General features: G+C 44.6%; 2 protein-coding genes across 2 annotated transcripts in view; one reads left to right on the forward strand and one right to left on the reverse strand.

Moving 5' to 3' along the window:
* ELP1 (elongator acetyltransferase complex subunit 1) overlaps positions 1-9,823 on the forward strand; it is a 47,847-nt gene extending 38,024 nt beyond the window's left edge. The window contains exons 30-37 of the mRNA XM_081893796.1: positions 931-993; positions 1,118-1,178; positions 2,405-2,518; positions 3,385-3,496; positions 5,231-5,358; positions 6,861-7,015; positions 8,204-8,282; positions 9,057-9,823. Coding sequence (XP_081749922.1) covers positions 931-993; positions 1,118-1,178; positions 2,405-2,518; positions 3,385-3,496; positions 5,231-5,358; positions 6,861-7,015; positions 8,204-8,282; positions 9,057-9,124 — 780 coding nt within the window. The 3' untranslated portion in view covers positions 9,125-9,823. The remainder of the gene's footprint in view (positions 1-930; positions 994-1,117; positions 1,179-2,404; positions 2,519-3,384; positions 3,497-5,230; positions 5,359-6,860; positions 7,016-8,203; positions 8,283-9,056) is intronic.
* Positions 9,824-11,333: 1,510 nt separating this feature from the next.
* Positions 11,334-13,145, reverse strand: ACTL7A (actin like 7A). The gene has a single exon (XM_081895131.1). It carries the CDS (start codon positions 13,059-13,061, stop codon positions 11,817-11,819), a length of 1,245 nt encoding a protein of 414 aa, XP_081751257.1. The 5' UTR covers positions 13,062-13,145; the 3' UTR covers positions 11,334-11,816.
* Between the last annotated feature and the right edge of the window lie 1,439 nt (positions 13,146-14,584).

The following is a 14,584-nucleotide window of genomic DNA, read 5'->3' on the forward strand; positions in this document are numbered from 1 at the left end:
GATGTATGCCATCTTCAGCTTCTTGGAGGGTAGGCGGGATATAAATGAAATACATAGTGCAATAATTGGCCAACTAACAACCAGTGAGCTAGATCCTGCCCCCGGCAAATTAAAATCAATGTGTGCGAAAATATTCAGTACTCACATTCACCTTCCAGTGTAATTATATTCTGTAGTTTGTTATACTTTCCCTCTGGGATTTTGTTTGTAAAGCCCTGACTGTTGCGCACATCATCATAATTCTTAAGATAATCACATTTTTTGTTTGCTTTTTATATGCTGTGCTGTCTTATTTTACTACTATCTGTAAATAGCTTAATTTTTTTTTTGACAAAGTAATAATCATAAATGAGTAGGAATAAAAATGTACACTCCACCTTGGAGACCATTCCATTGTAACTATCCAACCTCCCAAAATTTCAACACCTCTTGCGATGATTTGACCCCATTCCGTTTTAACAGTCAAAATTCTGCAAACACCCTCCATATCTCCTCAGAATCATTTCTCCTGCATATTCCCCGTCTTACCTTAATGGCACGTGTTAAATTATCATTCTTAGCTATATCCCACACCTCTTTATACCTTTCTTCCATTTTATATTCTGCTTGCCCCTTCCACTTCCTAGCTATCATAATGTGTGCAGCTGTCAATAAATTTGTGAGCAAGTCCTTCATAGCCTGCGAACTTCCACTCCATCGTAAATTGATAATAATGCTACCTTTGGACTTTTGGTCAGCTTTAACCCAGTGATTTCTGTTGTCTCCTTAAACACACTTTGCAAAAAATAAAAAATAAAAATGTACATATTTACACTCCCACCACATGTGAACATAATTTCCTGTTTTCTGTAAATCGCTTTGAGGCATGTGTAAAGCGACAAATAAACATAAAAATAGAAGGCAGAAAATGCTTTGCTTCCCTTTTTCCAGGATTACGAAGAGGCCATCCTTCTTCTCCTGGAAGGGACCATTTGGGATGAAGCCCTAAGATTGGTGAGATCCTTCAAAACATGAACCCATTTTCGTTACCTGCCTGTTGAACGAATTTGTGTTTGTCACTCAACAACAACCTTGATATGGGTTTTTATGTCCCTTCTCTTTTTCCTCTGTCTCCCAGATTTACAAATATAACAGGACTGACATTCTGGAGACCAACTTCAGACCATCTCTGCTGGAAGGTAAAGCTCCCACTTCATGTTTGCTAGGATGCTCTCAGAAGTGCGGGGCTGCTGGGATTCCAGGGGGTGTAGCAAGACAGGGATACTGGGATGTGGGACTCTACTGGTGTGAGATCAGCACTTGTGCAAGGATATCGATAAATGTTGTCTTGGTATGCAGAAACTGCGTGTTGTAGTACTTTTTCTTTTCTGGATCCTGCAACTTCAGACTGCAGGCGGGGAATTGTGTGGTTAAATGTTTCCTTTGTGTAAAGCAAACCTTCCTGTGCATGGAAAGCTAGCCCATCACACATGACTAGAGAACTTTTTCAAGATGAAATTCTGCCTTCTCTTTTAGTGGGGTTGGGTAAGATTCAGCCTTTTTAATGTTAGACAAGCACTTTTAGGTAATTTCCCCCCTTGTTTTTTCTTTTCTTTTTTTAGAAATAGTTTTTATTGGTTTTACAAAATAGATCACACAATTAACATTTAAAAACATTTTTTAAAAAATAAAACAAGATTCTTCCGAATCTTAGAACTTCCCTCCTCCCCACCCTGGGTCCTTTAAATATCTTTTTTATATATATAAAATTTTATTAATTTTCCAAAAATAACAAACTTATACAATAACAATATATATTCATTTCCAGATATTTAAAGAGTCGACTTCCCCCTAAACCCTTCCTTGGCTACATTGTGTTTCTTCACACGGCATGTCCTCTGTAGAGGGCCTTTAAATATCTTAATCAACTGCATATTATAGTTCATCCGCATTTTTGTCCTCCAATATATCCAAAGCCTTTGTAACGTTGCAAGAGTTATTCAAAGCCTGCCAAAGAGTTTACTGTGTTCTTTTAAATATAATCAATATTTGTCCCGTTCTCTATTGAAGTTTTGATCCTCCTGGTTTCTGATTTTCCCAGCCAATCTCATCATCTCTGCATAGTCAAGTAGTTTCATCTTCCAGTCCGCCTATTCCCTTGTTTTTCCAGTGTATTTGGTTCTCACATGATTTGCATTTTATGGGTTTGTGTAAGCCAATTTGAGAGACACCTTTCTGAAAAGCAATGAATAAAAGTGCCGGGATAAGGTGTGTACACCTGGGAAGATTCACCTTGACAACCTGCCTTCAGCTTGTACAGTGCTGTCTTTTTGTTATGGGTTTTTCCTTGCTTAGACAAAGTTTTTAATGTGCCTGCGTCAGTTTTACTGCAAAATGCTTCTTCCCCCGTTGTCGCCCTCAATAGTTCAGAAAAATCATCTGGCGTTCCTGGAGACTCAGAAAGCAGCATTTTCTTGCCATCGGAAGCGCCTTTCTGTGGTCAGAGAGCTGAAGCAGCAAGCCCGGAATGAGATGCTGGGTATGCAATGGTCTTGTGTCCTATCACAGATTAGCTCCTGGGCTCAAGCTGGGTTTTGAGATAGACCTAGTCATGTAAGATAAAGCTATCAGTGGCTACTACTCATGCTGCCTCCAGGTTCACAAGCAATATTATCTCCTGAATGCCTGGTGCTAGGAATAAACATCTGGGTAGAGAGTGTCGCTGTTGCCTCTATGCTGTGTTCATAAGGAGCCAGTGTGATGTAGTGGTTAAGAGCGATAGACTTGTAATCTGGTGAACCGGGTTCACTTCCCTGCTCCTCCACATGCAGCTGCTGGGTGACATTGAGCTAGTCACACTTCTCTGAAGTCTCTCAGCCCCACTCACCTCACAGAGTGTTTGTTGTGGGGGAGGAAGGGAAAGGAGATTGTTAGCCACTTTGAGACTCCTTAAGGTAGTGATAAAGCGGGATATCAAATCCAAACTCCTCCTCTTCTTCTTCATCAGCTTCCCAGAAGCATATGGGTGGTCACTGTTGGGAAGAGGAGGCTGAACTGGATAAGCCTTATAGCAGCAAGGAGTCAGTGTATATTCTTATGGACTAGCGCCTTGGAGGCCAAAGTCTGAATTGCAGGTCTTTGATTATATCAAATCAATTTCGTCCCAGGTTCAAATCATGGCTCACTTGTGGAGCGACTTTGCAAAGTCACTCTCTCCCAGCTTTTGGGCTTCCCTTTGTGAGATGGAACAGCAATAACTAGCTGTCTGGCAGAATTGTTTTGGAGAAAAAGGCCTGTCAGAGATTGCCAGGTGTCATAGAAATACTGTTGTGGGGAGGATTTAGGAGGTGGTATGGGGGATGTTTTGTTCCTTCTCCTCCTGATCCAAGTGACTGACTTTTGCAGATCTCGAATTGCCAAACTGCCCAGAATCGGATCTCTTTTCTGATGCCAGCAGCATGGTGACAGCCAGCGACGCCAGTTCCAAATACACTCACAGTAACTCGAGAATATCTGCGTATGTACTTTGCCCTCACATCAGCTTTTCAATGGCCTGGTTCAAGTGGGAAGGTTGGGAATTATGTTTGCACAAATGGAGGTTGTGCCTGGTTCTCTTTTGCAGATCCTATTTATTTGATCATCTGCATTAGGGCTTTGATCACCAAGCAGACCAAAAAGTAATTGCTTCATCCATGCAACATTTTAACCTGAACGGTTGCCTAATTTCACCTGTAAGGAACATTGTTATCAGAAGTGTATGTGTAATTTCAATGTTACATCTCTCTTCGTGTTTTATGTGTTGTGCTGATGACAACCAAGCACACACACTCTGTAAGTGTGAAAGTATTGCTGTTAGGTGGTACTGAGTTTATAATAAACTCAGTCTGACTATTTACTTGGGTTGTATGGTTAAACACATGCTCCCCACTTGCAGACCTGTGGTGCCATAATAATAATAATAATAATAATAATAATAATTTATTATTTTCTACCCCGCCCGTCTGGCTGGGCTTCCCCAGCCACTCTGGGCAGCTTCCAACAAAATATTAAAATACAGTAATGCACCAAACATTAAAAGCTTCCCTAAGCAGGGCTGCCTTCAGATGTCTTCTAGAAGTCTGGTAGTTATTGTTCTCTTTGACATCTGAGGGGAGGGCGTTCCACAGGGCGGGCGCCACTACCGAGAAGGCCCTCTACCTGGTTCCCTGTAACTTGGCTTCTCGCAGTGAGGGAACCGCCAGAAGGCCCTCAGCGCTGGACCTCAATGTCCGGGATGAACAATGGGGGTGGAGACGCTCCTTCAGGTATACTAGACCGAGGCCGTTTAGGGCTTTAAAGGTCAGCACCGACACTTTGAATTGTGCTCGGAAACATACTTAGGAGCCAATGTAGGTCTTTCAAGACCGGTGTTATGTGGTCTTGGCGGCTGCTCCCAGTCACCAGTCTAGTTGCCACACTCTGGATTAGTTGTAGTTTCCGGGTCACCTTCAAAGGTAGCCCCATATAAATACATAAGATGGGAGGGTCGTCATTGCTCTCTCTTGCGCAGATTTCAGTGATCCTGCCTTTCTTTCTACCCCAGACGTTGAATCTTCAGTGGTGGTGGGAAAATAGAGGGATAGGTAAATAGCAACAAGAGGTTGAAACTAATCTAGTTCTCACTTAAGCAGTAAAACCGTCTTGTCCAGGGTTTCCCAAAATAGTCTCCAGCTGTTTTTGGACTACAACTCCCATCATCCCTAGCTATTAGGACCAGTGGACAGGGATGATGGGAATTTGGTAGCTGGAGACCAAAGTTTGGGAAACTCTGCTTGAGGCTATACCATTTCAGCCTGCCTGTAGGTGCACATGATGGAATACTTCTCCTTACCACCCTATTCCTAAAACCAGAATCCTTTCACATAAAAAACTAGCACAGCCAGACTACAGGTTCTAGCTTCTTCCTAAAATGCTAGCTTTCCACAGTACATGTGGAGGTATTTACAACAAAACCAAGCCCTCCTCAATCTGCCTTTCCATTTATAGTTTCCCTCTTATTTCCCCCTTGTAAAACAGATTCCCCCCCCCCCCCAAATTTGGGTCCATATTTGTTGTTGGACTACAACTCCCATCATCCATGACCACAGGTCCTGCTAGCTAGGGATGATGGGAGTTGTAGTCCCAGCAACAGCTGGGGACCCAAGTTTGAGGAGAAAATACTGCTCCCAAAGAACTCCAACTTCACTGTTTCATGGCATTTCATCTATTGTAGACGCTCGTCAAAGAACCGTCGCAAGGCAGAGCGTAAGAAACACAGCCTCAAGGAAGGGAGCCCCTTAGAGGATGTTGCACTCCTGGAAGTTTTAGGGGAAATAGTCCGGAGTGTTGACAATCTAAAAGGTTAGTCACTGAGGTTCTTCGAGCTTTGGATGCCGTCTGAAGGAAGAGGCTCAGAACCGATTCTGAAAAAGCCTGGGTTCGGGGGAAGGAGTGGGGAACGGGACCCCCACAAAGAGCAAGGAATTAACAATTTCTAGAGAGAGTTTCTAAATGCAGTGGCTTTGAATTGTAGGCTGCCTGCATTAATGGATAAGCCTAAATGGCAGAATGACCAATAACAAAGTGAGTAAAACAGTGGCGTAGCGTGGGGGGGTGCAGGGGGGGCCGGCTGCACCGGGCGCAACATCTGGGGGTTAGGGTTAGGGGGCACAAATCCACGGGTTAGGGGGCGCAAATTACTTGCCTTGCCCCGGGTGCTGACAACCCACGCTACGCCACTGGAGTAAAACAAAAATGCATGGATCCAGGAGTACTGAGGCCAACGTTCATGTCGCTGCTGGATAATTCTAATTTAAAGCTACTCTGAAGAGGTTAACAATGAAAACCTGACACAGGCTAGCTAACTCCACGAAGAAGCCTGAATTCTGAGGTGTTGAACTTTCTCTCTGTTATTCAATATTCCCTGAAGATGAGCTTCTGACATGTCAGGACATAGTCCTTTACAGTGGTACCTCGGGTTACATACACTTCAGGTTACATACGCTTCAGGTTACAGACTCCGCTAACCCAGAAATAGTGCTTCAGGTTAAGAACTTTGCTTCAGGATGAGAACAGAAATTGTGCAGCGGTGGCACAGCGGCAGCAGGAAGCCCCATTAGCTAAAGTGGTGCTTCAGGTTCAGAACAGTTTCAGGTTAAGAACAGACCTCCGGAACAAATTAAGTACTTAACCCGAGGTACCACTGTATGTTAAAATAATAGTGATACCCACGTTCCCCCCCTTTTTTTTCTTGGTTTGCCTTCATCACTAGAATACATTCCCAACATATTTAACTTATTATGTAGACTTAGGAAAATATATTAAATGTTTGAAGTGCCAGAGCCATTGACATATTTGGCCTGAACTTTAAAAGTTGTTTGCTTTTTACTGATCAATAGGGTACAAGGCAGTTTGGACTTCCTGCCTTTACATCTCATCGAGCAAAAGGCTCCTATTGTTGTTTCTTAAATGGAAACCTGAATATTCAGGGATGGGGAGTGGAACGTCCCTGAAGGGAATAGGTCCTGCAGAGGCCCCCAGACCCTTTTATTTTCCAGAGGAAAGGAATAGGTGCTCATTTTGTGTGCAGGCCCAAGAGAGAGGGGGATTCTGTGGAATAAATAATAATAATAATATATTATTTATACCCCACCCATCTGGCTGGGTTTCCCCAGCCGTTCTGGGCGGCTTCCAACAAAATATTAAAATACAATAGTCTATTAAACATTAAAAGCTTCCCTAAATCTTGCGGTACTTCCAGGCTGGGTTCGGAGGGCAAAGTAGCAACTTTGTGTATTATCCCCCACAATTAAAGAATTTCAGTTTTGACTTATAATAATGGGGTGCTTTAATTTCTTCCCAAGGTGAGATACACAGCCTTTTAAAGCATCTCGTCCTCTTTGGCTATGACGGGCGAGCCCAGGAGTTGCAGCAAGCCTTTGAGGAGACCCTTCGCACGGTGGAGCAATCCCTCCTTGAAATCTGGACACCAGATCTGCAGCAGATCCCAGCCAACTCGGTACAAATTTAACTGAGTAATCACTACCTTGCCTTGTCTGCGTTTGCTTATAGCACAAGGGGCTTAAACGCTGCTGGCAGCCTTGTTGGTTCATTACTAAGACCGCAGCTAACCACTTTTCATTTTGAAGAAAAAAAAGTAGTCACGGGGCTCTGATCCTGCATGCTCTTCCAATTATCACAGTGCTGACAAGCAAGGACTATCCAGAGGGAGCAATTACCGTATTTTTCTGTGTATAAGACGCCCCCATGTGTAAGACGCCCCTTATTTTGGGGGACTCAAATTTTAGAAAATGCAAGGCAGGTGGCTCAGAGTTGTTGAGCTTTTTTTGCGGGGGGGAGGTTGCCAAAAATTGCTCACCCACACGCAGTGGAAAATCAGCCTCTCGTCTGTCCCCTCGCCGACAGAAGCTGCCAATCACCCACCGTATTGCCACAGCGTCAACCAATCAAGACCAGCCCTTCATGCACGCAGCAACCAATAACACGCCCGATAGCCGCTGACAGCCGTGGCAGCAACCAATCAAACGACCACCCTATGCACTATCCATGTATAAAACGACCCCCACTTTTTAGGGTAATTTCATTGTTAGACATAGACCTGATTGATATAGCGTTAAGCCAAACGATGACTTTGAATGACTATATGAATATGCCGATTCGAAGAGAGGAGTCTGCCATCAATTTGCTTCTTCCTGGTCATTTTTGTGCTGTGCTGCGCTGTGCCAGTGGCGTAGCGTGGGGGGTGCAGGGGGGGCCGGCCGCACCGGGGGCAACATCTGGGGGGGGGGTGCGCTCGCACTCGCAGCTCTCTGCCCCTACCTGGCTCACTCAGGGTTAGGGGGCGCAAATTACTTGCCTTGCCCCGGGTGCTGACAACCCATGCTACGCCACTGCTCTGTGCTGTGCTACCCAGGGCTAAACCATGGTTTGGCTTGGCTCAGCATATAGTGTGAACCAGTGCTCAGCTCCAGACAAACCATGAGCTGTAACCCAGACCTGTTCTTGGGTTTATAGCTCGTGATCTGTCTGGAGGAGTCAAACCACGAACCTGGATTCAGACAAAACCACAGCTTAGCCCTGGGTAGCATGGCAGCAGTAGGGCTCACTAAACCGTGGCTGGGCTTAGCATTGCATGTTTAGTGAGCCACAGACTAATTGCTCCACTTGCCTATCCTTGCGATTTTAGATCCTGGGTCCCAATTCAACCGCCAATAGCATAAGCGCTGCCTACAATCAGCAAAAGACAATGGCTCCAGCATCACAAGGTGGGTGAGAGAAATTATACACTACACAAATCAATTGTTACTGTGATTGAATTCAGCATTTAATTTCTGTATACATATAAGTGAAAACTTGTTTGACTGGAAACCCTCTAATCCCAAAGGGTGTGGAGGAAGCTGCTTCTGATTTTGAGAGCTGAGGGAAAACATACTCTACACATGCTCAGAGGCACTATTCTTTATTTCTTCATATATCCCTGAGCTGGCTCCTAGCATTCAAAACGGGTTCCGGAGCCGATCCCCTGCTGATTTGTGACTCAGATTATGTTCTGTTTCTATAAAAATCCTGATAAGTAAATAAAACAATTCATACCATGTAATTTCATTATCTATAATGCTTGGTTTTATTGGTATTTGTAATGAATATTTGATATTATGTAAACCACACAGAGTTTTTTTTGGTGATTAATCTTGATTAAATATGGTTACCATGAGGCATACCATTCAGCAAATTTCCAGAAACCGTCTGTGCTGATCACAAAGCAATGAGATTAAAAACGGGAATGCCAGATTTTTATACTCTTCATTGATTCATTTTAAGTATGCCTCCAATAGCAGGTGGAATTGTAGGAATGACTTTCATGCTCACAAATTTCCTCTCCCCCCCCCCCTTTAAAAAAAATGCTATTGTAAGGGTTTGGCATTTGCATCTCCTTTCAGTTTCTGCATTCGCCATACTACATGTAAAATGCATTTGCTTGCCTGCTTATTTTTGTCTATAATTATTAGAATTGTCTTTTGTTTCCCCCTCTCTCCCAGATCCTGAATTCTTTATACCTCCCAAACTCAACAAAACCATCCAGTGGAAACTGAACCTTCTCCAATAATCTAGACCCTGAAGCTGTTAGATGGACTGAGCGCCTGTATTTCTGGGTCTTCAGATTCTGAAATATGTGCCTTCTCCCGATCTTGCAGCTGATCATGTATCCTGAAGTGACAAGCGATTGATTGGCAGGCCAAAGTCAGTGCTGACCAGCCTTGTTACATAGCTCTGAGTTATGGCCTGCCTTCCTCCCTCCTCTTTTCTCCTGCTGCTGAGTTCAGATGGTTTACCTGGACAACCACACACAAAAGCCTCTGCAAAACAAGCAGGCAACATCTGTTTATTTAAAATGGTTGCCTCAAAACAACATTTTTTTTTGCCCTTTGGTCCCTTTGTTGGCAGTGGATATCATCTTTTAAAACTTGAAAGCAGACCTGCGCCTTAGCTGCATTGTGGTTTTCTAGGCTGAATGGCGGCTTCTCTGTGTGTTTTAAGGACACCCAACTCAAACTCAAATACGGACATCAGTTACCCTGCATAGCAAAAGTGAAGCTCCCACTGAACCAGATGCGCTTTGTAATTCCCTCAAGAGCACAGCACTCCTGGTACAACCACACCACAGCTGTATCAACTGAGTATCTGATGGTGGGTTTTCATACGCTAACCTTGAAATACCATGTTTTGACAAAATATTTATAGGAGCTGCCCCTTTTTCTCAAAATCAAGGAGAAAGAGGGGCTAATAAAGTTTCATTGTCACCTTTTCCCATTCTGGGTCTCTGTATCTTTTGGTTCTTCTGTTCTTTGTGAACAAACTTTAGTACCTGCATTTTCCGTTTTTTGGAGGGGTGTGTGGAAATCTCCATGGAAAAGCTGATGAATCAATGGAGCACATAATCCTTTAATGGAAAGATGTTTTCTAGTAGCAAAACTAAAATCTTACACTATGTTTTTATTTGTGTGGGTTTTTTTTTAATTTAAAAATAATACTAATATTTTTATATCGCCTTCACGGTACTCCAAGTGGCATTTGTGGGATTCCCTTGCGCTCTCTCATCCAAGCACTGCCTAGATCCAGGCTGGCTTAACTTCAGCAAAGTAGCTGCATTATGTTCCCTCTGACTACACCTGGGGACACCTGTTTTGATTGGTGCCTGCAGGTAGTCCTTGTCTCCAGGTCCGTAATAAATGAAAAACATATACCGTATTGGCCCGAATATAAGCCACACTTTCCCCCCCAAATTCCAACTGTGAAAAGTTAAAGTGAGGCTTATATTCGTGACCTTACGGTAAGCAGTCAGGAGCGCAGGGCAAACAGTGCCAGGAGCTTGGGGAAGTGGCGCCTGCCCCACACATACTCCCCCCCCCGTCCTCTCCCCTAACAGCGCGGCCCCCCACCCCCAACCAGTATGCAGCCAGGAGCAGCAAGGAATGGAGCGGCTTATATTCGGGTATTTTTCCCTTCCCCCCGCCCTCCAGTTTTAAAGCTGCAGCTTATATTTGGGCCAATACGGTAATTTAATGAAATCAAAACATGAGGCGGGGGGGCAGAATTATTACAGGGACTTCTCTGAAGGTGGATAATTCTCTCTGCCCGTAATAAAAAGAAAACTATCTTACTGAAAAGAGCAAAGTATGCCTCAGGTTTTTAGTTAAGAGTAGGGCTTTTAGCAACATAAATTCTGTGCATGCCTACTCAGAACCAAATTCCATTTAGTTCCATGGCATTTACTCCCAGGTAAGTGTGTCCGTGTGGCGCTGTGGTATAAATCACTGAGCCTAGGGCTTGCCGATCGGAAGGTTGGTGGTTCAAATCCCCACGACGGGGTGAGCTCCCGTTGCTCGGTCCCAGCTCCTGCCCACCTAGCAGTTCGAAAGCACGTCAAAGTGCAAGTAGATAAATAGGTACCGCTCCGGCGGGAAGGTAAACGGCATTTCCAGGCGCTGCTCTGGTTTGCCAGAAGCGGCTTAGTCATTCTGGCCACATGACCTGGAAGCTGTCTGTGGACAAACGCCGGCTCCCTCAGCCAGTAAAGCGAGATGAGCGCCGCAACCCCAGAGTTGTCTGCAACTGGACCTTACGGTCAGGGGTACCTTTACCTTTACCTAAGTGTGTGTGTAGGATTGCAGTGCTGGATTATGCCTGATTGTGTGTGTGTATAAATGCTATATTGATACAGCAACTTTTAACTTTCGTTTGTTTCGCTCTGCACTGCTGTTCTCGAGCTAGAAAAGGAGTAAGGCATCCCTGAAAGGAACACAACTTTTGACTAATTCACACTTAACACATTTTATAAGTGAAAAGGCTCATCCTTTTCCCCAAGCAAAAATATTTGAAAGATGTTGGCCTAGCAGGCAGTGTTTTCATGTTCAACTCCATTACCGTTGGGAACATAAGGCAAAAATAATTCCAGTTTTCCGTTTCTTCTATAACACAAATCCAGCTTGATGCTACAATTGCTTCCTGAGAACGTGACATAACTCACGACTGGATCCAGCAGGAAGGCCTTACCCATGCGCAAATTTCCTGTGCTGCTTTGTGTCAAGAAATGGAAAACCACTTTGTTATAACTGCAGAGTGTTTACTATGGGCTTTTAATACAGGGAGAACGGAAAGTAAGCAGTCCATTAGTGCTCACAGGTCAAGTAACTTTTCGATGGGTACTAACAGAAAAGTGGGTGTGAGACTTCTTTAGCCTCTCTGCATCTAGCTTGAGGGGTGTGTGTGTCTGTAAGAGTTTAATCAGTGGTGGGAGCTCAGAAACATTTCCTGTAGATGTAAAAAGGACCTCGTTCTTCGTACTCTTTCCTATAAACCCAGAGCTGCTGGAAAGCCTTAAGGGAGGCCAAGATGGAGCCTCCGGTCCACACAGACGTTTTCCTCTCGGGGGCAGCTGATGAAATGGGGTTGTCATTTGGACACATTTTAATCAGCTCTCTCTGGAAGCGGTCAGCAAAGCCCTTAAGCATGGTACAGCCCCCACACAACAAGATGTTGCCCATCAGGTTCTTTTTGAGCGTGACATCGCACTTGTTGAGGGAAGTCATGGTGAGGAGAGGCAGGCCCAGCTGCTGTGAGTTGATCAAGGACGGCTTGAAGAGTATTTCGGAGCACAGGAATCTCTCTTTGCCGATAATGATGGTTTGCCCATCAGGAAGTTCATATTCCATCTCGTATTTCCTGGAAGGTGCTGTTGCCTCCTGTTGGAAGTCCACGGAAGTGAAGCAGTGGTTCTCTTTGATATCTTCCAGAATGGGCCAGTCTCTCTCTGTGAACAAGTTCACGGAGTCATTTAATAACTTCATGAGGTGTTGTGTGACATCGGACCCAGCGTAGTCGACCCTTTCGGTAATGCTTGGCATGGTGTAGCCTTCATAAATTGGGACCACGTAGGAGACACCGTGACCGCTCTCTACGACGAGACCCGACGTCTTGCCATAGGAATACATGGACAACCTAGATTGGTAAGCGATGTGCATGGCAGGAGTGCAAAAGCTCTCAAAGAGCATTTCTGCGTATTTTTCTCGGTTGGTGGTAGGGCTCAGGGGCGGATCAGATACTAGGACCGCGTGCTCCTCAGGCCGAATCTTCATCTCCTTCACGAAAAGATATTCCCACATGTCTTGAACAGTATCCCAGTCCACTATGATCCCATGTCTCAAAGGGTTCACAAGCTTCAGGGGTATTCCTGCATCTCGAAGTTCTCGGCCGACAAAGGTCTCTTTCCTGTTGTCTCCCGTTTTTGCCGTCTCTTGGATATGCTTGCCCACAGTCGAGGAGACCACATGGCTTGGCTTGAGTTCCCCAGCAAACCCACACTTGCAGGAGCCAGTGCCAATGTCTACGACGACAGCTCTGGTCTCCTTCACCACCATCCTTGGCGTTGCCTCCCCTTCATCTCTAGCCCTGGCTGAGCCAGACTTCATAAGCGGCCCCCTCTTCAAGGGCACGGAACCAGAACTTGCACTTCCTCGGCTAGACATTTTTGTCTCGTTTCTCATTTACGCCCATTCTCTAGGTGCTGGGCTCCATTTCAAACAGGCGGCGATGCCCACAGTGGGTTTCAGAACCTTCAGAACCTAGATGACACTGGCATTGTGCATTATGACATCACATCGCAGACGCAAGCAGGAAATGGTCATAATATGCGTCTGCACTGGAGGAATCTGTTAGAATTCCTGCTCCGTGATTGCAGTCATGGGATTTTTGTCTATCACATGACAGTGTATGTTTTGACTCCACGGAGTGGGAAGTGACGGAGACAGGATGTTTGTGTTACTGTGTTCCGTGAAGTGGGACTATTGTTCTTTGTTCTTTTTCTCTTTGCTGTCTGATGCTAGAGAGGGAGCCATCTTGCAGTGCTCCGTGTGTGTTTATATGTAAATAAAGTGGATTAGCCAAAATGCTGAGTTGCTGAGGTCTGTCACGCAGCTGCGAAGACTCTGTGGATCCCTAAGTGTGCTGGTGTCAGTTGGCATCGGTCGCTGTGATGTTTGGGCAGAAGAAAGCTTTTGAAGCTCCCAAACGACCGACCAGGAGGGAGTGAACATGCCAGTCAGGCATGTGTCTCTACCAGGGTCCTACTCAAGAGTAGGACGAGCTCCTGGCAGAATTAAGGTCGATTTGGGGTTTGCCAAAAGAAATTAACAATTGCTGGTACTCTTATTTGATCTGTAATTTATTGGGCATTTTGTAGATACGCCTTGTTGATGGTTCAGTATGAAAGTGAGCAAAGGTCTGGTATATTAGTTATTAAGTGTTCTGGCTTACAGCTAACATCTGTGGAATAGCCTTAGGAATACAATGTGAAACTGTATACCTCAGAATACTCAGTTAACTCCCTCTTTAAGCATCTTGATCTCTTCTAGGATAACAGGGATATTGGAAAAAAGACCCAATGGCCTTATCTGGTCCTTTCGGGTTACCAACATGGCGTACAGGATCTACTTGGTTTCCCCATGTCACACTAGAACCCCGAGGTCCACCAAACAGAGCCAAGGGCATAAGTGTGTCCCAGATGGATGGAAATACACTAATAATTCAGGAATGGGAACATGCTGATACCAGGAATCTGAGATGGGTACTAGAAGCAAGTTTGTAAGTTCTTCCATACAAAAATCTACTCCCCTCAACAAGCATTTTGTTAGCCACCTAATTTTGCAGTCTGGGTGAAATTATTTTTACTTGTTAGATAATTAGGAGTGGTGATCCCTTGGTGATCTACCGCAAATTTCTCAAAACCAGTTTGAAATCCGTATTGTGATATCGGTTTCATAATTTTTGACCTGGCAATACAGTATATTGGGAATCATGATGTGTTTGTGTGTGTGCTATGCAAAAAAATCACTATTTGGGGGAAACCGTGAAGCCAGCCAATGCTTCTCTTGATTCCTGCAGTTCGTTAACTCTGCTCTGCCTCATGAAGTGAGCAGTGAATCACAAGAGCAGGGGAAATCACAATACAGGGGAAATCATGAAGCCAGCCCGTGTCTCTACATAGCTCCATCCTTTTTTTCAGACATGG

The sequence above is a fragment of the Podarcis melisellensis genome, assembly GCF_964234715.1.
Source record: "Podarcis melisellensis genome assembly, chromosome: 17".
Taxonomy (NCBI): Eukaryota; Metazoa; Chordata; class Lepidosauria; order Squamata; family Lacertidae; genus Podarcis; species Podarcis melisellensis.